General features: G+C 36.1%; 1 protein-coding gene across 1 annotated transcript in view; it reads right to left on the bottom strand.

Moving 5' to 3' along the window:
- XIRP2 (xin actin binding repeat containing 2) overlaps positions 1 to 26,971 on the bottom strand; it is a 101,506-nt gene that overhangs the window by 54,561 nt on the left and 19,974 nt on the right. Inside the window, exon 2 of the mRNA XM_062578904.1 lies at positions 1,143 to 1,296. Coding sequence (XP_062434888.1) covers positions 1,143 to 1,179 — 37 coding nt within the window. The 5' untranslated portion in view covers positions 1,180 to 1,296. The remainder of the gene's footprint in view (positions 1 to 1,142; positions 1,297 to 26,971) is intronic.

Here is a 26,971-nt window from a genome sequence, read left to right as displayed (position 1 = left end):
AAGAAATGAGATATAGGTATTGGGCTAATAAAACGCTCATGATATTGCAAAAAATCAGAGAATGAGATTGAAACCATTAAAATCATTTTCTAAATCAAGATTTGTCCTGAACTCAAAGTTTATAAATATAAGGCTTATGAGACTTACAAGCTAACCTATTTTAACATCTTGCCCTTTATCCCCAAAATTCTTATCCTTCTGCTACACTAGCACTGCGTAGGTGTAAGCGAAAATAGAATTTTGTCACTTGATGTCCTACTAAACTGATTCCTTCACTACTGATTACTTCTCTTTTTAAATTCCGTTTAAAGATGACTCATTATCTTTACTGTCAATGTGATGTGTGCAATTTACACATAGAAAACCAAAACTAAACTAAACATTGTTATTATTTTAAAAACATATTGCCAAATGCAAACTATTTCCACCCAAATAGAAAATCAAGTTATTGCCTTTTCATGAATGAGGAATGGTGTCTATATATTTATTTTTATGTCTGTATTTATGACCGGAGTAAACTTTATTGTGCTATTAAGATTTTAATAACATTTTACAACATTAAGAAATTATAATTACATAGAACATATTCTCAAAACCTATCATTCCGTTCTGTCATATTTTATCAAAAATTACTAAACAGGCTTAGGACAATTGTCCAAAAAAAGAAAGAAAAAAAAGGAAAAAAGAAAGCTGGTTTCACATGAATAAGCATACTGCAGTCTTTTACTGAGGGCAGCCCTGATTATGTAATGGTGATTCCCCATTATCACTTTCATGATCAAGTGCCTTGTTTAGTTTGTGTGTTTTTATCTGACATTACCAGCATAGATTTCAGAGAATAATCAATGAAAAGGGGGATGAGGGGATAAACAGATCGTCATATAGTGAGCTGCTTTTGTAGTAATGCCAGTGATGTCCTCTTGCACACATTACTTTATAAATATAATTACAATAGTGTATTTAGAGGTTTCATGTACATGCACATATTAGTGTGTCATATACTGTGATATAAAAAACTCCAGAGCCAAATATTATGTCATCAATGCTGTTTCTTTTTTAAAACAAAACAAAAAACACATACACGCACTCTTTGATACCTTAGACTACGAAAGCGAGAAATCAGATCGAATTGTAATTCTAACCTTCAGAGTTGTTGTTCTGGCCACTTGCTGATGACATCCTGTCAAAGACTCTTTTCCCAGTTTTCACGTGCGACTCCTTCAGGGAAATGCTGGAATGGCTCCCAGGCTGATTCTTAAATGTTGGTGAGTGTGAGCTTCTCTCAGTTTCTCCTTCCTATTAGAAGACATTAAGGGGACTGGTGTTAAAAGCAATTGGTAGGAAACAGATGTGGTTTTCTGCAGGGAGGAGGGTTTGTAAAGAGGCACAGGATTAGAAAGAGGGGTGCTGTTATGAAGTTCTTCTTTTTCAGCATGCTATATTACAAATCTCTGTAACAACAGACAAGTGATGCCTGGCAATACCTTGCAGTTTGCATTTGCCATTTCTTCCATGTTCTTTTTTGCCACAAGAAAAGTGGTGGTGATAAGAATCACAATAAAAAGACACCAGCTGTTCATTTAAATGCTATTTGTACAAGGAAAGTTGACAGAGGGAATTTTATTAATTTCATTAATTAGCGTATAAGAACAGGTGAAAACATTAAATGATGGGTTGGAGACCAGATGTACATGGGCATTTGTGATTTAGAGATTTGTTTTTCAACTCTATGATACATCAGCTGAATTTGGTGTATCACAATAGAGGATCAGTGTTCCATACCGATAATTTACACAATATCATTAGTACTGCCTCAGCACACTGTGGCCTCAGCCCTTTGAAACAAAACAAGTAAATTATTTCCCAGCAAAACTTTATTATGCCTAAGTTGGTACTTTAGGGTGTTTTTCTTCCATCCATGTGAAATACCACTTAGTATGGAACAGCACAATGCGTCAGTGTAAAATCCTGGCTGAAACTCTTGTATTAAGTAAGCAACTGAAACAGCTGTGGTGGTAAAAATTAACTTTTATATGCAAGGGAATAAGATGAAAGGTCCTCTCTATGCTGGGAGCATATTGCTAGCCCATGTATAAAGAGAATACTTTTCCTGGACTACTGTAGGTAGAGATGCGGCCAATGTAAGTCACTTGCATTTACAGCATTTTATGTGTACCGTGACTAAAGCTGTGTAAAAATGGAATCTAACAGATGGTTGCTTTTCAAACATATTTATAGAGTGTAAGATTTTTTCATAGATTTTCATTTTCATATTTGTCATCTGGAAACTTGCAGTGCAATGAAAAATTACTTAATCTGAGTAATAATCTAAAATAAACATTTTGTTAACTTCTACTTTTTATAGTGCTAGTGTATTGTCTTAAAGAATTTTAAAGCCTTAATTCCCAAAATGACAGGATGAAGTACACAAAGTGACATGTAAGCAATTGAGTGTTTTGTGTCTAAATATATAGACATATGAAAAAGTTTTTTTTAAAAGCCAGTTAATCCATCATATGAATTTTTCTATTATTGCAATTGTAAAAACTATTCTTATAAACAGATGAATAGCAGTGAAGCAGAAATTGTTGAGATCAAAAATGTAGCAGCCTCCAGTATGCTTCCCTTCTGAGCAGAAATCAAAATCCTGAAGTACACTTTTTACTCATAGTCTGTGGGACCCTGATAAATGCTAGTTGTAGCTCTAGAATTGTTTCTGTGGCCTTGTAAAGTCAGATTTGATCTACTGGTAGAACTCACTGTCCTGACTCAGCTACATTAGCACAATTGTATGTTGTTCCAGAAGTGTAAAGCACCTGAAAATGGGCATACATTGCATTTTATGTGCACTGAAAAATTTCTTCCACAGCCACACTGATCTGTATGCAAGACTTGCAGAAGGGCTTAGTCATTGGTCAGTGAGATTTAAAAATATACTTTCTTGAGAAAGTACAAGCTTCCAGGTGTTAATCGATTATAAGGATCTGTCTTTTGCTAAAAGTACCTGAAGAGCTCTTCAAGGCTCTTTATATTAAATACAAACCTGTGACTTTAGAAGAATGGTAAGGTGTCATTTCTGTGGTGAACAGAGGTCCCCGAGTACAAATGTAAGTTGTACATTCTAGGAGCACTAGAAGGAAGATGAGGAAGATGTGGCCCTCAGGAACTCTGTATGAAGCCATGGTGAGTATCAGACTTTCAAGACTTTAAATATTAAAGTTCATTTCTGTTAGCTAAAACTGGTTCAGCAGTCTAGTAGTGAGATGCTGTTTGGAGGTTAGAAATCTGAACCAGTGAATGAGTTTGAAAGTGGGAGACTCAATAAAATAAAACACACTAAGCAGAAGATAATTTATATTTATTTGGATGCCATTTTTAAGTAGCAAATTCATTATAATGCATCCTATTTTATACCATACTGAATTTAGTTTCAATCTAGACTGGGAATAGTGTTTAGTAATCTAAAGTAGCACAAATGTATAATCATTTGTACATTGCTGAATAATTCTGTAAAAGTAGTCGGCTGAAATACTTAAGTAAAAGTTTATGTACTAGATTAATTTAGAGATTTGTATCATTAGTGGTGGATTATGTTATCAAATTATATTGCGGTTGCCTGATATAATTTTGGCACATATAATTATATACATGAAGATATAGATGTCTGCTTTTCAAAGTTGTTAAATTAAAATGATGTATTAGAAATAAATAAGCAAGACTTTTTTTTCTCTCCTGTTTAAATAACAGCCAGTTGGGTATTTGAAACATATTGAGAAAAAGATTGAATAAACACCTGCCTGATTTTTATAAATTGCTAATTTACATGAGAACTCTGCTTTCTCTGATCTTGTAGGTAAGCAACATACAGCAGAGGAAAGTGGAAAATTAGGAAATAAGTTATCTATTGGGATAGTTTCTTCATAACCTCAACAAACCCTTGCTGATTTAGGAGCAACCACAACTATTTCAGTGTGTTTTTATCTCGTCTTAAGTATGACCGATTTTATTATATATAAACTCATCACATGCTTTATTGCATTCTATCATTCTCCTCTTTAAAATTATATCTCCTAGTATTGAGCTCCACAGGTCAGTTGTGTTCTTTAAAAATTACTTCATTTTGTCAACATTATATGTGCTATATTTTCATTACAGTTTTTGCCATCTAGTCTTCTAGCATAAGAACAGGATAAAGAAAGCTCCAAAGAATTCAGCACAGAGCAGTCCCAGCCCCCCTCATGCTCAAAATCTACTTCATGTTCCCATCTGAAATCCACAGTATTCCAGGTAGTCAGGATGTAATTTATTTCTGAGATGCTGTCAGGAGTTATCTGGCTAAAGCCTTGCCCACTGCCAGAGACCTGAGGTTTTAAGATGCAAGACCAGCAGTTTCAATCCCCAAAAATGTAAGACTTGCAATTTCTACCTTAAACATTTGGAAATGAGTCCACAGTACTTACCTGCTGTATTCCACTTGATCAAATTTAGATGATTAAGAAAAAATGTGCAAATGCTTTGCAGAAGCACATTTAGACTCATGGTGTTTCCAGAATTAATTAAGATCCTTAGGAGCCAGCATAAGAATTTCTATTCTGACTAAGGCAAGAAGTCTATTTAGTCCAGCATTTCTTTTCTAGCAGTAGCAAGGTAATGGATTATCAGGGAGAGAAAGTAAATAATCAGACTTGTACACGGTGATCCTTCTGTGGCATAAAAACCTTTCTCAGCTTCTGGTGATGTGATGTTTCTTTTAAGAAGGTATATGGTTATTAGCTAGCAATTGACATTCCAGTAAAATCTTAAGATAAAAATAGGATCCCTGAAGATCCTGTCTTGGAATAACACAGAACCAAAATTAGCTTTTTGTGAGAATTATGTGAGTATGTATGCCTTTGGCTATTTCTTCATCTGAGAGAGGCCAAAGAAAGCAAGTCACATAGTTGTTAACCTGAAAAAAAATTTGAATGAGTGAAATGGCAGTTAGAGATGAGTGGTGCAAGAGTCTAAAATAGCCTATTTATTAGCCAAGTTCTCCATTAATACTGTACCCTCAGGCCCTCTACTGTAGATTAAAGCAAAGATATTTCTGAAGAAAGGCCAAAATTTTGTGAAAATACATAAGGCTTATTAAGCTATTGATGAAACAAAAGCTCCATCACCAGTTCACCAGTTGAGTTAGAGATCATCTTTTTTTTAGCTTAGTCCACTCTCAGGTGGGAGAATTAAAAAGAAAGATTCTCAGGTAGACTTCCCAAGCGAAGACATTCTACAACTGCTCCTTGCCAGCCTTGCCCTATTGAAAACATGTCAGATTATGGCAATAGACAATTGGAAGTACATTTAGTTAGTTAGTTGTTATAATCAAGTTGGCTGACATATTTCAGAAACAATTCCAAAGCACCTATGGGGCTAATTACAAAGTATGTAAATATCTTTTCCAAATTTCAGTATTCCAGGTTCTTGTGCAAGTTATTCATCATCATAGAACAATACATCAACCAACTAAAAACAAATAAATTAGTGAACTTCTTTGCTTTAGCTATATTGAATTTAAAATGCCGAACCATGCAGCAGCCTTTCTACCGACATACATACTGTGAATGATGAGAAGCTCACTCATGGATAAAATAGAGCAAAAAAGCCCAGGCAAGCCCCTGGCAGGTTTATATTGTTCTGCTTTGTTTCTGTTTTGCAAGCTTGCAGTTTAGTACTACAGCTCTACAGCTGTTTCCCTTCTAATATCTACTAGCTCCCTTTAAAATTACACAAAATGTTGAAAGCATGGCTCTAGCAGGTGAATGCTGTGAAATATTTTTGGTGTGATTTAAGAGAGCTCACCCCTGTACCTTTGACTCTTCTGCCAAGGAGTGAAATTAACCTAACACACCAGGATATGAACTACAATAGCTAAAGACAGGTACACTTATGCTCTCCTTCTAAAAGGCAGCAGGAATATCCAAAAAGGAAGCAGTTGCAGTTGTTCTGGTGACTTCATAAATCTTTCCGGCAAGATTTTGCAGCACTCATTTGCCACAACCCTTAGTTGCTTGAATGGCATACACTTTCAAAATGTACTACATTGATTAGGTTATTTCCTTTCCTCTTATTTGTAGATGACTTTATTTTTTACGCTAATTTAATACTACCTTTACATATGATCTCATTGAAGTACCTCCTTTCAGATTAAAGTACCATGCAGTGTGTATAAGAAGCAGCAAAATTTGACCCCTGGATCATACATTGGATAGTATTTTGCAGAAACTTTAAAAAAAAGAAAAGAAAGAAAAAAAGAACATATTTTGTAGTGTACTGCAACTTAATTCTGAGATAGAACCCTTAAACAGAAAATAATATAAAATAAATTGTGAAAGTCATTTCATAGTAGCAGATAATCAATTCATACATTTACCTTGAATTCTGAGAAACTAATAGTGACCGAGCAGTATTCTGTTAAAATGTGTGCCTCATTTGCAATCAAGAATAATTGTGATTCACTCATCTTTAATAAATCGTCACTTTTGTCATAGTCTCCTGACAACTGTTATCTTAAATATGTCTTGTACTTCAGTTCTTGGTCTATATTCCTTTTTTTGCAAGAATATTCTTTCCAGTATATGTACAATAGGTTATATGTTGTGGAAACACATGATTTTGTAACGATCTGTCTATGTCTGTGAGTTATGCCAGCTTTTGCTTGAGAGCAGCTGAAAGATTTCTTGCATGATGTGTCAGCAGTAAAACAAATGACTGATTGGACTGTAGAGGCTATGGATATCTTATTATGATGAATATCACAAAACCCACTTCTGGAAAAAAATACCAACAGCATCACCAATCATCAGATATCTAGTCACATTGGTGTCCCTGTCCCCCCTAAGAGTAATGCTGTCATGCTTATATGGAGGTGAACATGAAAGGGAATCTTGAATACAGTGGATGGTAATTTTAACAGGCCAAGAAGAATAATCCACACACAGGAAAATGTAAATGTATCTATATTTTATGCTGGCATAAGGGGTGTTAACCAATTGGGCACATGTGTGTGTAGGGTGTTACTTAGCAGGCTTACAGGAGATAAATTGTTTAATAAAATTATCCTCTACTTCCTTTTACCTTCAGAAGCATATATCCCTTGGCTATAATGGGAAGTATTTGGAGGAGGGGGGAAAGTAAGAGAAAAATTTTTGGAGTGAAGAAAGTAGCTGTCTTTCTATTCCAGGACACTTCCTTGTACCCTTTCCCACCAGTCAGTTGGATACTTTAAGGTTGGATGTCTCACTCGGAAATGACAATGAGGCACAGTGCCAGGAAGATGAGCTCTAGGACCAGGTTGGGTTTCAGTGCACCCTGATAGTGCAAGTGGCCAGTTGGAGCCCAGGTAGGATAGATCGACTGGAATGGAGATATGGTGAGAGGAATGAGATACTTATGAGCCAAGGGGATCAGGAGACAGCAGGTGGCTGAAATGAATAGGGTGTTTTATGTGGGAAAAGCTATGGCTTCAAACTGTTAATCATTTTGTACCCTTTTTCATAGTCAGTTATCAGTTGCAATTACAACCCAGTATTAATTACAATATTTGGGTTTAAAACAGCTGAAGATCTGATCATTATGCCTGAAATCTGGTACTGACAATCTGTGATGCAGAAATAGCTATCGAGAGGAAGAATGATGGATTGGAGAGGGAGGAGAGAAATAAAAAAATGCAGCTGTATGTTTTGTCAGATCAGGCTGTGCAGGAGTTAAATGGCTGTCTTCATACTTCTCCAGTTCTACAGCCAAGCCAGTGCCTAGCGTAAATGAGAACAGCCTCAGGATCATATTGCCACAGCACGGTGCATGCTTTCAGTAGTCATTAGGATACCAGAGAATCAGTTTAATAATGCTCCGTCTTCTATAGTATTAGAACAAAATACAAAGCTTTAAACATACTGTGTTTTCAACTACTGGTGGCAATTCTGAGAACAAGATGATCTAACTCTTGTATTTCTAGTACATTTGCTGGTAGTTACCAATAACAGCTAAAAAATTACAGAATTTACTGTTTCTTATTCTTATTCTTGCAAACTGGAGACCAGTATAAATCCGACTTGCATTTGTCTTAGTTTTATTGATTTTGTTAACTTGTAGCATGCTTCTGTAACTTTTTTTTTCAAATTTTTACCTCTGTGATAGCAATTCCTTTACCTAAAATTAATATTTTAGACAGTTCCTACATTTTTAATATATCATTATATTTTTTCAGCCATTTTTAATCTCAGTCACACGAATACTGGTCCTGCTTAAGAGACTTTCCCCTAAATTCTTTCATGGACAGACTTCTGAGATGGTGGCTACCATGCCATTAGACATTTTCATTCAGTTTTACTTTGCTGAACTTTGAAGTTCAGAAAAGCATCTGAGGCAAATAAACCTGAAAATCTGGGGATACTACTTCCAGGTTATTTATTTAAACATAAAATTTTATTGCTTGTTTTTAGTGTTCAATTTTTCTACCTGCACACTTCCCTAAATCTTAGGTTTTGCTTTGTACTGAACACCATTCCCATTTTTCAAGACTTCAGTGGGGTTTTTTTCCCAGTATTTCTGTAATTTGAAGATTTCAGTAAAGAGTGTCAATTACCAATTCTAGAAATACTCTTTCCAGTTTTATGCTGTGATACTCATTTATCATCCTATTTCTATGAAGCATTTGGTAATAGGGGACTGAATACCATTTAATACAGCTTCATATTAGATAGTTTGAGACTGGTATTTATTGTTTCAAATTGCTTCGTTAATTTGTCTTTTGTTTTCTTTGTATTCCTGCTTGTAATAATATACCCCCCCAAAATCAGTGTATTTTTTTCTATAATTGCACATTTTGGGGAACTGCTAATATATTTGTTCACAAAATCTAATTACACTGTAGTGATTCTATCATTTTAAATATACTAGTTCTCTTTGAGATGCTCTAATTGTGTCTTCATTTTCATAGCTAGTTTTATATTTTATCACAGTGTTTCACAGTTATCTATATCCCGTAAATGCCTTTTGGGTCAATCATCAGTTCAATAGTCCCTTTGTGAGGATGGTGCTATTCTAGTACAGAGTGATGATGGTGTGGGGCACAGGAAATGCACTCTTATACAGACCTCTTGCACAGAGCTTTTTGCTCTAAACAAGCCAGTTCTCTGCCCGTGTGCATTCTCTTTTTTAACTCCCATTCATTATCGGAGTGGCCCCCACATGGCAATCTCCAGGCTGCTTCAGCCCCATTTTGCCAACAGCATCCCTTTCTCACTAAGGCTTCTGAAGGATTATTTTTAGCACTATTGTTGCAGCTGAAATGCTAGAGTCCGCAGTTATTCTCAGAAAATGCTGTCCTCTACTGTGAAAAAGTTATTGAAAAGTATTACAATTACCACAAACTTCTTTTAATCGGGACAAATGTAATTTGCATACTCCTTTATTGGGATATCTCTGCAGATAACCTAATGAGAGTGAATGGCAGAGACATCTGCTTAATAAGGATAGAATTAACATAAATGCCACTTACCAAGAAAGCACTGAGCTAGTACCAAGAGGTGCTTAATTATAAGCTAGTATATGTAACACTTGCAAAAGTTGCCAAATGAAAACTAAAGAAGAAATCTTCATTTTTGTTAGTTAGTGCAGCTAACCAGCTGGTTGAAGCTTTTATAACTGTGTATATACATGTTCTTGATGGGAGAAAGCGTTTAACTGGGACTGCTGTAAGGAACACCTGTTTAAACAGCTTGTATTCAATTTTTATTGGACACAATTTGTAGAAAGCTATCTGTATTTAGCTAACTTTCTAATTATTTCAGGTTTTCTTACTGGCTCTGATATTATATTCCATTCTTGAATAGGCTCCTCAAAAAAAGGTGACACAAGAAGCTATTTTTATGTTCTGATATCATACTCTAGATATGACGAAAAGAATAAAGCATTGGAATGCCAAATTTCAAGGAATATGCAGTTGTTACATTTAGAAATGTCAAAGATAAAGATTCCAATTTCACTGGCTTACTGAGTGACTATACTTCATTTAAATAGTGGATTTTCCACTTGCTATCCAGTCCTGCACTAATCTAAAAGTCAGTAAGCCTGAACACATGAAGTTTTAAATAGAGGAAAACTATTTACCAAAAGACTATTACTTTTTTCTGTATATAATGAACTGTCTTGGATCAGAAGAGGAATTTGCGGTCAGTATATTGAATAGATTGTGAAAAGCCTCTATTAACGTTAAAAGCATTTAATCTTTTTTAAAGGACATCTTCAAGAATATTCAAAAAATGCATGCAGAATACCTAAAATTCTTGTATTTCTGTTACCCACCCCATCCCATGCTATCATGTCTTAACTATTGTTGCTACATGTGCTGGCTAAAGGAAAGGTAACTGCCACCAAAATTACATTTTATTTATGTATCCACTAAAAGAATGTGCATGTGACAAATGAAAAAGAAGGGTAGAAGGAGTGGGCACAAATAGAAAGGGGTGAAAGCACAGCTTGAAAGGAAAACAATAGACACAAAAAAGAGCGATAAGGTAGGAAAAAAATGAAGCAGTAGGTTATCTATTTAGAAATCTGATCTGTTGCTTCAGAAATGGTTACATAAAATCTTGATCTATAAAAGCATTATATTGTGAATGTAACTTTAAATACTTGAGGACTGCTATTGAAGTGACTGTTTTTAATAGCACTTCAAGTTAAATTCAATGCCTAAGTGCTTTGCTGGACTGGCTCGTAAAATTTACTGCTGCTTACAAGCCCAGAGCCTAAATGGGAAATTTCTTTAGCTACAGAAGTTAATTCCTGTACACACTCTGGATTATATTTCTGAATTAATTTCTGAGTGTAAAGATACCCCAAACTATTATTTTTTTCCCAGTAAGTCTTCACAGGCTTACTTTGCTTGTAAGATGTTGAAAATACACATTTAAGCTAACTATGCAGATGCTGGGGAAGCTACAAATTCCTGCTCTCTTCCTGTCTGCCTGATTTCCGCTAACACTTGATGATATTTGTGGTAGATTGAGCTTGGATTTGAAAAGATGTGGTCTTGTGTCACACTCAGACATTTATTTTTCAGAGCTTTCAAGCATAACCACTCTACCACTAAGGCTGGGATCTCAAATTCCAATTCAAAACAACAGACTGCATAGCTGGAGAATACAGAAGGATAATTTGAGGTTAATGTTTGTGCTGAATAACCTGAAAATATCACCTGTGAGTTATTCAGTCTCAGTGAAATATAAAAACATAACGACATAAAGAGGTATAATCCTGGCCTTCAGAAAAAACAACAAAAAAAAACCCCCAACTTGGGAATGTGAGCATGAGACAAGTCGGTTTGTGATGTATTTCTCTCTTTTAATTAAAATATGATGGAAATCCATTCTGCTGCAATTCAGAAAGCAGTGAGTGCACGGAATCACGTCTACCATCTGCTGGAATGCGGATGGCTTTATTAAGATTGATGACACCCCCTGCCCCAAAGTGACTGTTACAGAGAAGTGCTAATAACACCTGCTGCATAAACTGTATGAAACCAGTAAGTAAACTGTTGAGACAAAACCATGATTCTTAGCTGATTCTCTGCAATGCACCATTTCACTAAGACAGAATTTCTCAAGAGGCCTTAGGAAACCCCTAGGGCTGCCTGGAACCTGTTCATTCGTATTGTCCCCAGACCAGCTCCAGAGGAGCTTATCCTTTTTAGCTGTTATAGATAGTTTTAAATAAAATAGCATTTTTGTTTGGAGGAGGGATATAAAATAACTCTTCTGAATACAGGGAACAGTAAGCTAAAGCCTTGAAAAGAGCTTGCTGTCACTCTGAGAAAATGAACATCTCCAGAATTTCATCTCAGAATGGGGTTCTACATTAAGAAGAAATATTGAGGAGCTAAATTCAGCCTTTAAATTTGTTTTACAGCTACGGATTTCATTTTTAATTACCAAAATTCTCACTGATTTGCTGTTATCACTGTGGCAAAATTGGGGCAAGGGGTCCCTGGTCTTTCTGTTTAAAAAGCAAAGACCTACTTGTCTGAGCCAAAAGGAGAAATTCTTTTAATTGCAAAAGGTGTATCAGAGAATCACAGAATGGTTGAGGTTGGAAGGGACCTCTGGAGATCATCTAGTCCAACCCCCCTGCTCAAGCAAGGTCACCTAGAGCATGTTAGACAGGATCACATCCAGGCAGATTTTGAGTATCTCTGCAGAAGGAGACCCCACAACCTCTCTGTGCAACCTGTTCCAGTGCTTTGTCTCTCTCGCAGTATAGATGTTCTTCCTTATATCCAGGTGGAACTTCCTGTGTTTCAGTTTGCGCTTGTTACCTGTTGTCCTGTTCAGTGGCACCACAGGTAAGAACTCAGCCCCATCCCCTTGACACCCCCCTTTAAGGTATTTATATAAGTTGATAAGATCTCCCCTCAGTCCTCTCCTCTCCAGGCTAAACAGACCCGTTCCTCATATTGTGTGGCTTACAGTAAACTATTGAGCAGTTGAGATTCTATCACGTGGAAGGAATATCAGTTATATTCAGCTCATCACAAGTGCTGATTTGCAACATTACAGCAGTTTTCATAGTACGATAATCAACTGAATGTTTGTGCTAAATCAGCAACTGGACTATGAAATAGATACATAGATGTGGTACATGCAGTAGCAATAGAAATTTCCCCTGCCTTCTAAAGCAGTGCTCTTCAATGGCCCATATTTATTTGTATATTTTGGAGGAAAAGAGATGAGTGTTTTAGCAGCACATAAGCAAACTGAGGCTGCAGTTAAGTCAGCTCTCAGTGATCAAATACATGTTTTAATGAAATTTTTCAAACATACGATACCAAAGTGATTGAGTAGTGTGATTTAAAGTAGGCCAACTACAATATCTGTAAACAACTAAATCAAGATAAAATTTATGATACTGCAAAATAAAAACCTCAGTAGAAGTAAATCTTAGTGCAGCTTTTAAAATGAAATCTAAATAAAATCTTACCCAATTTGAACATAATTTATCCTAAGTTGGTATTGGATGTCCAGATAAATCACTGGCAATACATCAGCCACAAAACATGCCGAATAAGAAGTCCAAATCTGCAACATCTATGTTTAATGTGAAATATACTCAAAAGAACAAAAAAAAAAAAAAAAAAAAAAAGGACGGGAGATTATATATAGTCAGCACAGCTTTGCAACTGAGACTGGCAGACTAAAATGTTCAGGCTTGGTTCAAGTCATGGAAATTGCTTTATAAAACAATGTGAATATTAACCAAGAGTAATGCCAAAGTTTTCTTTCCAAAATCACAACCTATGGCAGCTTAAAATGCTATCTCATCACACAGGATTATCAGAAACTCTCAGCAGTAGCTTTCCTCTTCTGTCTCTTCTTGCTTTCTTCACCTTTTTATTTATATATAATATATAAACCATTTCAATCAAACATGATTGGTTGCCCTTCCTATTTATATAGTAACTCAAAATAACTGGAAAACAGTTTTACCACTACCTTTGAAAAAAACTAATGTTATAAATATCCAACTCTGTTTTAATACAATAAAGTTTTATTTAAAGCTTCCACAGTAAACTTAGTACCTTCTTTTTGCATTGCAATTGTAAAAGGAACACTACTGTATACTAAATTCCCATGCTAGCTGTAATTTTATACTTTATTTTTTATTATATTTTTTTTTTGCCTTTACAATGCATATTTTAGGAGGTAATTTTGTAGCTCACCGTGTTTTCACCATTACAGTGGAAATTTAAGAACTGTTATTTTACTGGCTATGCTGTTTGCAAGTATCAGTGCTGCTGTTAATTACATGTACAGAATTGGAAAAAATTTGCGAGTTTATGTTTTGGGTTTCATGAGAGCATGTATGGGCTTGGGTTTTTTTGTTTGTTACTGTAAATTTACTGACAGATCTAACAATATATGCTTTTCTTTGTACTCTCCCTTACTAAAATCTACTTGGATACAGAGGCTTTATGAATCAGTTTAGACCTTTTAAAGTTTGTAAGATCTCGTGCTGTTTCTGTCTCTGCCTTTAAGCATAACAAAACAATGATTTTGAAAGTGGTGTTTTCTAACATGACCATTTTGTGTCTCGTATTGCTGCAGACTTTTCAATTCTCTCTGTTGTCATTTTCTACAGCCATTTAATGTTTCATGATTTTTGTAATTACTTTAAATAGCTATAAATTATTGAAAGTAAGTTGTGGTGTGAAACAGAAAACAAAAACAATGAAGCAGAAACAAAAGCACTAGTAGGGAGTGGGGAAGCAAATGCCTTACAAAATTACTAATATTTCTAGTTCATAGTAAGCACTCTATTTTAGCTGCTCACCCTCATATATGCCAACTTTTCCCTTTACTCTCTATTTTATTCCCTTCCAAAATATCACTGGGCTTCTAAGTTTTGCTAATTTTCCAATAATACTGAGCATGCTATTTCCCAGAGTCTACTGACACTACTTTAAGATGCAGGACAAAATACTTCTTCTATCCCTTGCTCAAACACCTGAGGCAAATCGGATTCTTTTGCAGTACTCAGGAGAAAGAAAAAAAAATCCAAAAAACAGAGGCTTAATCTTAAATATGTTTACTTATAAACTAATTGTAGTAATTTTGACAAAATGTAAGAACCTCCTTAAACATATGGTATGTGGTCTGGCATGGCTTCCAAAAGTACAGTAGGCAATATGTATTCAAGTGCCAATCATTTTTAATTTATTGAGTAGTATTCAAGTGCACATCAAGGAAACCTCGGAATTCATTTAACTTCCATAGCTCTTCTACCAGAATGATACACACTGAGAAAACCCGGTGGAGTCTGCAGCACTACTGAATTAAATTTCTTTATAAACATTTTTTTTTCACAGTGAGTTAAGTTACGATTTAGCCTGCTTTTTTTCTTTTTTTTGAAAATGATGCTGATATGGGCTAAACTAATTATCTTAAACATTATCTAATGTTTATTGTTTAAAAAAAAAAATTTTCACAGTATTACTAACTACAACACCTAGTAAAATTATGAATCAACAGGGTTTCTATTTTTTAAGAAATGGCATTTTTTTGATCAGATATTGCACTGAACTTCTGAAATGATTAACAAGAGAGAAAATGAAACTGAGATATTTTTAGTAGATGATTAATAATCAAAATATGGAAAGAGTATTATGTAAGAGTCTTAGCTACAAGGAGTTCAAGATGAGCTAGAAATTAAGGTAAATGATGGAGACTGAGACAGTGGGCATAATAGGAAGAGTCTCTAAGCTAGTATTATTAGATCATTTTCTTACCCACAGTCCTGTGATATTTATGATCTGTGACAGAAATTCATATAAACAGCTTCAGAGAAAGCCAATGCAAAGCCTTAACAGTTTGGGGGTTACCAAATTGGAAACTGCATAATCCCGAGTAACATCTACTGTTCCATTCCTGTTAATCAACTGTTGCTGTCAAAACAAGCATACCACGAGACAGTAGGGGAAAAAAAAAACAGATCAACGTATAGCAATGGTCTCATCTTGTCTGATCTCATATTATCCCTTTTCTCTTCTGTTCCCATTTGCTAAATGCCTAGAGATTGCTCAGTTTATGGCATGTTGTCTTAAACCTTGACAGAAGACATGTAAAGAAGAATCTCATCTTTACAGAACTTGTTTTTGAAACAGTCAACAAAGGGAAAAGAAGATCTGACAGAATGGAAAAGCTATAGTGCTAAAGGAGCACAAACAAAAGAGTACCTATGACATCTTGCTTGTAAAAGGGATCTTTGAAGGACCACATGTGAGCCAGAATAGTTGTCAAGCTTTAAGCTCTTTCAGAGGCAGGTGGCAGGCAGGTTGATGTGGCCTCACCTCTTTGATAGTGAAACAGTGTCTGACATACTCAGCTTTCCAAGAATATCTGTGAAACCTTGGACCAGACTCCTCTAAGTAGGCTGTTTTACTGAATGTGGAGTATGGGCTTTTCCTTTGGGTTCTAGGACTGTTTGCTGAAGTCCAGCATGAGACCAGAAGAGGGTCAAGACAAACTAGGGTGGGCTTGCAATAACCCCAAAGCCTCAACACATGGAGTCTTTTCACAGAAATACAAATCATAGGGATGTATAAAGCTTTTACAGTCAGTGGGTAATTTTGCCAGCTGGAAGGCTGACACACAAAGCTGTGGATGGGCTGTTTTGAAAAATTCCTTGCAATCTGGAAAACTTGACCTAGGCTCATGTATGTATCCCAGTTGAAAGAATTCCTCATTCTGGAAGCAGAAGGTAGGCATGAGGTCCAGTATCCTTTAGATTTTGTTTTACTGGGTCATAGGTTCTGAATTGCTGATGGCAAATGCTTGCATAGTGTATTATCTGTAAGGTCCATGAGGCTCAGAACAGCAGAGTAAGCTTTCAGTATTCCTCAGATGGGAAAGAATATCCCTTGTCCTGCTGAGACTATGGCATATGGTAAGCATCAAATTGTGAAAAACAAATAAACATATTAAGGGCCCAGGATTTCTACAAGTCAGATTTATTGTAGTTTCTCGTGTTTTTGAGCACTTGAATTGGGCCCTGTCTTTGAATGCTGCCTTCATCACTAGCAAGATTCTGGTCAGCAATGTGTTGGCATCCTGCACAATTAACATATTGTTAACATATTGAATAAAGGCAGGGACAGAAGAGGTCTGCTCCAGGGCCAGAGTTGTCAGTCTTCATCCAGAAGGATCTGGTAGCATCTGAAGAGTTTTAGTTACTGAGGGACTGCCTGTATTTATAGGGTTCAGATGAAGTAAGCACCTTCTATCAGCAGGCAAATCAAGGGAGGTCTAAAGTAGTTACTAATAACGTTGATGACAGGCAAAGCCTATTATTGCAACCTGCTTTTGTGGCCTTTCCAGCTGGTATTAGCAGTCACCAGGTGGAAGTTGTAGCCAAGTCTATTAAGGAGATGACTGGATACCAGTTATCCTCAAAGGCAAATCATTTTCAAATGTTTTTCATGTGTATAGGAGATAGAGCTTGAGCAGCTCCAGGGCCAACCTTACACACTACTTTGCTAAAACAGCTGAAGAGAAAATTATTTGTTTAGATGTAAAATAATAAACAGATCCAGAATTAACAAACTATTGTAAGATTATGAGTGCAACAGACAACCTGAAGGAGAATAATGCCTTACTCAGAATGTCCATATCTGATCTAGAAAACAGTTTTCTCTGTCTCTTCAGAGGTGGAAAGGGTACAACTTTGGAGAAATCAAAGCCACACAAAGGGGTAAGGATTCATCTTTCTTCTTTCCTGGATATAACAAAAATTGTAATGCCCATAGAAGAATGGTGGGGTGCATGAAGCCCTTAAAATTTGCTCTTAGATACATCTTAAGATCAGGGGCTACAAGTAGATGGGTTTAGCTAGAAAGACTTACATTTACTGACTAGTCAGCTGTATCAAACCAAACACAGAAGCTCTTGGTGCCTTTGTTGTGAAAGGTATAAACCTGACATAAACTAGAGATCAGAGGCAATGAACTGAGAACCATGTTTTCAGAAAATAAGTCTAGAATCTCTTTCCTGAGTGGAAGTAGCTACTGTAGCTCCTGTAATAGTATGTATTTAGAGGTATTTTCCCCCTTATTCATTGCTTTACATTTACTGATGTTGCATTTTGTCAGAGGTGTTGAATACTACACTATCCTACCACAACTTTCATAGTCTATTTTCCTTTTCATTGTCCTGAACAATTCTGGGTTTCATCAACCCAATCAACAGGGTCATTTCATAAGTCATGTATTTTCCAAAATCATTTATTAACGTACTGAGCAGCACAGGTAATCAGGTTAGTCGACCTTCGTTATATGGAACCGACCTTACATAGCTAGCGCTGTGCCTTTCCTCCTCTTTTAAACAGCTGTTAATCCAGACAAGGTCCTTCCCTCTGCCATCAGGTTTTTAGTTCCCAAGGGGGCTGATTGCCACCAGCTTGTTAACAGCATAGCTTAATTACTCAAGTGGGCCTGGCAAGCAGGAAGTAGGAACAAGGTGCAGTTGGCTTGGTGCTGGGGTATTGGGCTGGAACTGAGAAACAGGTGGGTGGTGGGAAGTGCTAAGGAGCAAAGAAGAAGAAGAAGAAGAGAAAAGAGAAAGAAGAGAAAGACTTTGAATGGTGTGTGTGTATGGGGAGAGTAGATTAATAGTAAGTTGAGCAGCAAATCAGTCATTTTGAGAAGTAATTGCTTACTGCAGAAATTATTCTGATGGTGGCTAAAAACAGCAATTTGTATGTGTGGCTGTGGGGGATACGTGCCCCAATTTTTAAAAGAATGTGAAGAGCTAAACACCTATAAATTTGAAGAAAATATAACCCTGCTGTTTGTTTCCATTGCCAAGCCTATTGGAGAAGATTAAAAGGTACGTTACTCTCAAAGCTGCTAAGCTTGCCCTTTAAACACTTTTCAATTTACTGGTTTTGTTTGTTTGCTTTTTCTTACCCAGTTGTGATTGTTTTGACTACTTGCTATGTATTCAATGGTTAATAGACAGTTTTCTAGGACTAAAATACAAAAAAAAATACCTACTGAAAGACAGAGAAAAATACTTAAACTTTGGTCTTTTTTGTTTTATGATTTCAAAGCTAGAAGCATTAGTCATTTTAAGGTAAATGAACTTAGCACTCAAAGGCTTAATATACTCATTGCTTACTTACTGCTACAGAAATACTATGAAGTTTGTACTTTTTCAATTACTTTGCTACAAATAGAAGACTTGCTGGAAAAATGATTGCTATAAAACATATTTAGGTTTTAATGCATTGATAGAATCAGATAGTCTTTCCAAATGTGATACCAAGAAATGTGTTTTATGTTTTCATGAACTGTAAATTTCTAAAGTGTATTATTTGTATTTTTATCCTGTGCATCATTTAGAGTTCTTGAGGTCAGGAAAAATTTTATAGAGTTTAAATCCCTCTACCTGTCCCCCAGAAAAAAACCCTGCTTTTTGACTAAATGTCAACTAAGGCACATTTGAATCAATAGGATAACTCTAAATAACAAATTTTGAATGCAGAGTTTATTACTCATTATTTCTCTACAATGCATAACCTGCATTTTTTTTCCACAACCAAATTCAGACTGTCTAATAATTCAGAAGAAAATCACAGAAAATGAGGTTACTTCTAAAATCTATTTGTTTTTCCTCAACAACTTATTCTTGATAAAGGTTTACTCTTGTAAATGTTTGTTGTGCAAAATGACACACCCATAGTTATTTTTTTCAGGTTAGCATCTCATATGAAGAAAACTTTCAGTACTTGTTTTACCTTATGCCCATTGTCTGACACTATCCTGCCTTACGTCAGTATGGTGAACCCGGCTCTGTCTCCTCGATAACCTTCTAGCAATATTGGAAGGCTGCTGTTAGAGTCTTTGAAGCCTACCCTTCTCCAGGCTGAACAAGCCCAGGTTTCTCAGCCTCTCTTCCTAGGGCAAGTGCTCCAGGCCCCTCTTCGTCTTGGTGACCTTTTGCAGAGCTCAGTTCAGCTTATCAATGTCTCTCTTGTATTGGGGGGCCCAACCCTGGGCACAGTCTTGCAGATAGGGTCTAATGAGAGCTGTGTAGAGGGGCAGAATCATTTCCCTCACCCTGCTGGCTGTGCTCCTGATAACATGGCACAGTAGGTGACTGTGCTTGAGCAGGGGGGTTGGGCTGGATGATCTCCAGAAGTCCCTTACAACCTCAGGCAGTCTGTGACTCTGAAGTCAGTCCTTCCATTTGGAGACTTGCTCAGAACACTGAAGGAGAGCAGGCTTTCAAAGGCAAGACAGGACAACCAGGATGACTTGAGGAATTGAGATGGACAACACAATGCTTTGTAGTAAGAAAACTCTTAAATCAGCTGTGATGTATGAACCTTTTTAAATAAAGTGTTTATGCATGTGGCTCTTAAGCAGAAGCTATTTATAACGTGGGAATTTCTGGCATTTGCCTACCTTCATTTATCTTATAGTAATTGAGTCAGCATTATATGAAAATGCTATATTCCTAGTGTTTCCAGTCAGTTTACTCGACTTTGAAAAACATTCAAATAGACCGTGAGAAAACATGTTGGAGAGAAAAGATGGAAAAGATCTTGTACAAAGACTGAATTTCCTTTCCAGACTAGCAGAAAGGACCTGATTGCAAACACAGAAAAAATACAATCATTTAGTTACAAATAAGGAAGTCCTATTGAACGAAAAAAGAAAAAGAATCTAAGCTAATAGAATAGGTAACAACGTAAAATGAAAAGCCTTCACGAGTTTAATGATTCAAGAAAGTGGCTTATCCAAGAGATTCCATAATGATAGCAGAATTATTTCAGGTAAGTCTTCCTTAAGGAAAGGATCTAAATCTGAATCTCACTCAAGTTAATATTAATCAGTTGTTTTTTTTAAAAAAAAATATATTTTTTATGAGTTTATATAAACTCAAAAGTTTATATTTTACTACATAGTATAATTAAGTAGCTGCTTGATCACCTTTTTTTGCCCCCTCACATCTGCATTCGTATAACTGCTTTGCTTATCTAATCTCTCTCTCTCTCTCTCTCTCTCTCTCTCTCTCTCTCTCTCTCTCTCTCTCTTTTTGTTTTTAATTCGCTTTGATTGTATGCTTTATAGGGCAGGTAGCATGTTTTTGTGTTTGACTGCACATACTGCTAGAAATCCAAATTAACCAAACTGTGCTTTTTTTTTTTTTTTTTTTTTTTTTTTTTTTTTCCCCTCCTCCCCTCAAGCTTTGGCTTTTTCTATCACTAAATGAAAACCGTAATAGAATTTTTTCTGGACAGACTCATTTAATTAAAGTTCAAGCTTTTCCTAGGTTGTTAACTTAGCTTCAATCTGGCCAAGCTAAAGGAGAGCATTCTTTGTTTGCTATTAGTCTAGTGTGTTACAAGTGTAATTCTTCAAATCAAACTGAAGGACAAGTAGGATGGTCATTACATAGCTACAGTTTTAGAGAATTTTAAAAAATATATTTTTAATGTAGAGAACAAATCATTTACAATCTTTTTATATTGAAAAAGCTGTTTCTTTATGGAAATCTTTTTGTATTTGAATTACAAAAAAATGATACTATAATGATATATTGAGAAGTAATAGGTCCACAATATAGACCTGTTGTGGAAGGGGGCAAACTCAGGTCACTTCTTTTGAAGGGGTAAAAATACACAAGAAGTAGAGATAAATGCAAATTTTACAAAATGCGCCTGACTTAACTTGTTTGACCTTCTGCCACAGCAGGGAGGGGCCGTTCAATCATGGTTTTGATAAGCAGTGTACTGAATGGAAAAATAGAAATTCATGCACTATGAAACAGTACTGTGGAATGTTTCCCTGCAGAGGAACGATATCACTGCTGTTATGTTAGCCCTCTCCCCCAGTCAGGACCAAAGCATGCCACAAGAACAGATCCCTTTGATAATGCCCAGTGGTATATCATCATGGTGACTCTCGGGCCAAGATCCTTTTTATAGTCCTGAATAACCACTATTTAAAAGCTAGTATTTAAAAACTGAAGTTTAAGACTGCAAGCAACTTACTTCAGGACATGCACATTAGTCAATTAAATGACTTACGTTACGCGTCTTAAGAGTGCTGAAAATGTAGCAGGCAGCAACAAGTGAAAGAAAGCAGAAAAAACACTAACTGATCTCCTGAAAAATATCTAGGGCTAATCAGTAGACCAGAAGATATCTTTGATGCAAGTATCTTTTATATTTTCATGGTAAAGCAAATTGCATGAGTGCTGAGCTTAGTCACTGTCCTCATTATCCTTGAAAGATGCTATTACTACTGCTACATCAGACATAGCATTGGAAAATAATCTATTGAGTGCAATCCCATGCAGAGAAAGGATTTCTGTTCCAGACTGGTATCTCATCAAACTAAATTGAGAAATTGCTGTCACTAGTAGTGTCACTGGCAGATCCTGCCTTTCTGCTAGGGAAGGTGATAAATACGTAGGTCGTGCTTGTGTGACTGTCAAGGGTGCTTTTGTATCACAGTTTGGCAACTCAAGAGGTTGCTTCTGTCTTCAGTTACTGTGGAATTTGCTTCCACCACAAGGCATTTATGAGCTACATGCTTTATTGTTATCAGTCCATGACAGGAAATACTTAATATTATTCTATGCCTTGTGCTTTTTGGTAAAATACCTTCCACTCAAGCCTTTAGTCTTAAGCAATAGCTATCACTGTTTAGGTGACCTTCCATATGGTATCTGTTATATTGGGAAGGTGGGTGTATTGCAGTGTGCCTAGTGGCTCTCTCAATGCAGAGCAGTGGCTTATGGAAAGCTTCTCTTTTTAGTTACTATTGAGGTAGTGTTCCAACTCTGTCAAAAGTTCATCTATGCAAGTATGTGTATGTAACAAGAGTTGTTTTTTCCCTTCTGATCTGAAGTTCAGCTTTAAAAACTATAGCTGCAAAATTGATTTTTTTTTTTATGCAGGCAAGGTTCTCAATATCTTTATCCTTAAATGGCAGCCATACCTTGTAAAACAACACAGAGCAAATGTGCACTTTTGTCAGTCTTACCTGTTACCATATAATACAAATATGAGCACATAATATGTGTAGTGAGAGAGAGGAACAGAGAGAAAGCAAAAGAAAGTGAGAACAATGTTATTTATTGGTATATATGAGTATGTTATCTAAAAAGTGCCTTGATACCTGTTCAAGAAGCCTATGGAACATGAAGATTTTGGCTATTTAGTGAGATGCTTTCTGCAGCAGTAAGAGTAATATTTTCTCAAGCTCGCCATTATTTTAAAAGTGCATTATTATTAATGTCACAGATCCCTAAAGTTAAAAATAGAGCAGATAATTGAACTGAACAATACAGTTCTCATAATCAGCAACTGAAAGGGGTATATCTCTCACTCATTAAATATATATGGAAAGCATTGTATATGGTCATATTCAATTCCAGGAAAAGTCATTTTCACTACAGCAGAATACTGTTTCCTTGACTTCAAAAACGTGAGTACATAAAGCTCTCGAGCTGAATCCATATGTTCAGATTGAATAGGATCTTTGCATACATGACATGTATTCATGTATGCATGAGGTCCCTCTCATGCATATGTTTTCCAGTGTTAGTGTATGTTAATGATTCTTAGCTAGAATAGCATAACTCAGAATTCATAAGAGTTAATGCATCAGTTGATCAAGATAATACAATGAAATCTCTGTTACGGGGCACTAAATAGCAGCCTTATGTAATGTCTCTGAAATACAGAAAACATTCCCTTCCCCTTATTGTTGTTTTAAACAACAGCTAGACTTAATCCTCTAAGGACGATGTTCCGGCTATAAAATTTGCAGAAGAACAGCTACTACTAACTTTAAAATTTGGGGAAGACATAGGAAAAGAATCTGCAGTGTAAATAACTGCCTGGCACTGCCTTTTTGTACTTGTTCCTCCTAATGGAAAAGGAGTGAGTAGTGCCTTATATGGCTCCATGAACATATCAAGCCAATTTATAGTCACAAAAGTAATGGCATCTAGTAAGTGAATCTAAGCTGGTGTTTGTAGAAGATGCACACAAGAAAAGCTTCCAACAAGTACTTCTATGTGAATGCTAAATGCTTTGGTGTTAGACACAAGTTTGGTCATGTGAAACTAGAAGTTTTCAATCTGCTTCCACTAAAATTTCTTCCAATCCTTCATCTTCTGTTTATTTTTCAAATCCTTTAATATGACTTCAAAACATCTGGAGACAAACAATATTGCTAGATGAGCTGCAGGGCTCAGATCATGGCAGTGCAGGGCACTGCAGCAGACAAATTCTGGTGATCTGACAAATGCAGATACCAAATTGTGAACCAGCTATTAAAACAAACATTGTTTTGTAAACATCATCCTCTGAGTCGCACTTTCTTGGAAAAAAAAAATCCCATTTGCTAATAAACACAAAACGAATGAATGAATACACTTTTACAGGAAACTACTGTAAGAGCTTGAACTGAGAAGTTTAACTTGTCTAAACCTGCTCAGACCATCCAAGAGGAACAGTGGCTAGTTTGGTACCTTATACAACTACCCAGGGGAAGATTAAATGGCATCTCAGCCAAAATACAAAAGTTCAGAGCAATCAGCTTGCTGGTGTCTCTTCTAAGGCTCTAATGTTGTACTGTAGCTAACTGTTCGTGCTTGTAAAGATGGTTAATTACAGAACAGAGTCCCCCAAATGATTTCAGATAATATATATGGGAACTCTTGTTATACAGACATTTAATAAGAGGATCTCTTCCAAAATCTTCATGATTAAGAAATTGTTCTACTTTCTAATGGGCCTAAACTATAGGATCATACTCGAAGAAAGATAGAGCTCTATTATTTTTATTTGCCTGAATCAGAAATAAACTAATCTGAAACTGTACTTGAAAGTTCCAAGCTATCTGGTAGGTATCATTTCCACTTTTAAGGTACTCTAGACTTAAAAAATAAAATAAAAATAATGTCAGGGTTGTTCTTGTCCCTGGAATTTAGGAAAAAATGCTTAGACCTAGGCAGTTATTGTACAGAATATTTAGCAGGACATTTGTACTTTCTCTATACATTGTCATCTGTGCATATACTGGTATCCGTGCCTAGGATATACAGAGAGTGAATGTATTCAATTCTGTATTTCTCTTTGAAAACTCAGGAAACCTTTCACTTCATGAGGATTCTGAACAGTAGCATGAAACTCCTTAGTGAAGTTATTCTGGATCTGTTTACTTCAACCTCTTGACAACTGCTTCAGAAAACATGGTGAGTCCATTTCTCTTTCTACTGGTTACTGTCAGAGAATAAGGGAAGCGATAACAGTTTATCCTTGCAGAAGTTACACAGACTGAAGGAAAAAATAACAGGAACAGATGCATTGAGGAACTTATTTTCCACATCTGATTGCCTACTGAAATAGCCAGTAACTGTGAGTACATTTTGGTGCAAGTGCTTATTTGATTGTTAGCTTGAAATTGTTCACTTGACATGTTAGGTATTGACCTCCACAACTGCAAGTCACGTCTCTTCCATTCCTGCTTAATTAACAGGTCTGCTCTCCTCTGCGTGTCACCACCTGTTGAGTTCTCAGGCTTCTGCTGCAAGCCTATTTCCTTCCCAGTCAACTTAACCCAGATGAGTTTTCCTATCTGTGCTAGTAATGAAGGTATTTACTCCCCATCTTTCCACTTCACTTTCATGCTTCAGGAATCAGTCAAGGTGCCACAAGTTTGTTAATTGCTCCAAATACCAGCAAACAAAATGGCAGTGATGTGTTTAAGATATTTTGCTTTCTGTCACAAGGGACAAATACTGTAGAAAAGGATACTTACAATAAGTAGTATTATCTATAAAAATCACAAATAAATTAAACTCAGTGTGAGGATGAAGTTAAGGAATATGCTATAAATAAAGCATACTTTCCTAAGTGCAGTTTTCTTGCCCCGATCTTCGGAGAAGGCAGTGTGGCTCTACAGACATTATGGTCAGGTTCACACTTAGGTTATCAAGCTCTGATGCCTCAGACTAATAGCCAGGAAACAATATAACCACTACAGACTAGGGGATAGCTAGAGATTCACTGGCTTGAATATCTGTTAAGCCTAGAGGTGATTCCCGCCCCCTCCCCCCCCACCACCTTTTTTTTTTTTTTTTTTCTGGAATGATCCAGAAAGAGTTCTTTACCCTAAAGATCAAATTTTTGAAATTAAGGCTTTTTTCTGCACTACCCAATTTCTGGGTCATCTCTGAGAGCTGTCGCCTAAAGAAAGCACTTTCATACTATTACTTTTTGTGACTCTCCTAAGAAGCCCTGAGGGACACTTTCCTCATTTCTACATTTTCTTAATATGCTTGCACAGTCAGATTAGATATAGCATCAGCTTGTGGAAGCAGAGCCTCTTTTCTTTCCTCTCCCTTTTGAAGTTTTGTGCCAAAGATTAGTCAGTGTGCTGTAACCCTGAACTTCCAAGAAGATAATTTCTGCTAAATCAAGCTCTAAATAAATATTAACAAGGTCAACTCTCATATCTGTTCAGAATAAAATGAACAGCTTTCTAAAAATGAAATTACTCAGATTCTTTGAAAGTCTCATTTCTTTTTGTAACAGCTGCAGCTTCCAATGCACTCTGAAGAGTAAAACCAAAACATTCCTCCAAATCCCCCCAAAAAACAAGGAGGGGAGAGCAAAATAAGGCAATGTTGAAAACTGCAGTGATGAAGGATCAGTAATGTAATAGGAAAGAAATACAATGTTTTGCATAGAAATAAACATCCTGTAGTCTCTATTTCTGTTCTACTACTCCAAATAGACTTATTTTACAGTGTTAGCACTTATAAAAATACATCCCTAACCTGATGCTTTTGGTTCTTCCACTTTTCCTGAAGTGAGTGAGGCTCTCCTCTGTTCATTCTATTCCCAAATTACAGGCTCGGGTAGAGAATTCCAACCACTACGAAGTAAAATGATATTTTATTGAACTGAAAATATTTCAAAAAATAGGGGTTTTTGGTTTTTTTGGTGAAAAATCCCTTTGGCTTTGTGCTTTTCCCACTTTCTAGACTTTGAGAATACCTATGAGATTTGTACGTAACTTTTCCATGTCCAAAAGAGCTTTACATGGAAATTTTATGGACATGTTAACATGTAATGATAGAAGTACTATTGTGTTCAACACTCTGGACTTAACCTTGTAAAGTGCTCTGTGCTTGTTTCTTCAGTTCATTATCTAAACTACTGCAAAACTTTTTAAACAACTTAGTACTTCAGAACATACAAAGCCATACCGAATATAACAGCCTGGAAAATTTTAGAGGAAAAGTCAACAATCTCTGACTTTTAGGAACACAAATAAGCAAAAGAGTTAAAACTCCCTGGCACTTCTGACTGTTGTGAGTCTACCCGTTCTGATTTCAATTCTATGAAAAAGTTCAAA

This window comes from Rhea pennata, chromosome 6, assembly GCF_028389875.1.
Source record: "Rhea pennata isolate bPtePen1 chromosome 6, bPtePen1.pri, whole genome shotgun sequence".
Classification (NCBI taxonomy): Eukaryota; Metazoa; Chordata; class Aves; order Rheiformes; family Rheidae; genus Rhea; species Rhea pennata.
This window is presented reverse-complemented; position numbering and strand designations above follow the sequence as displayed.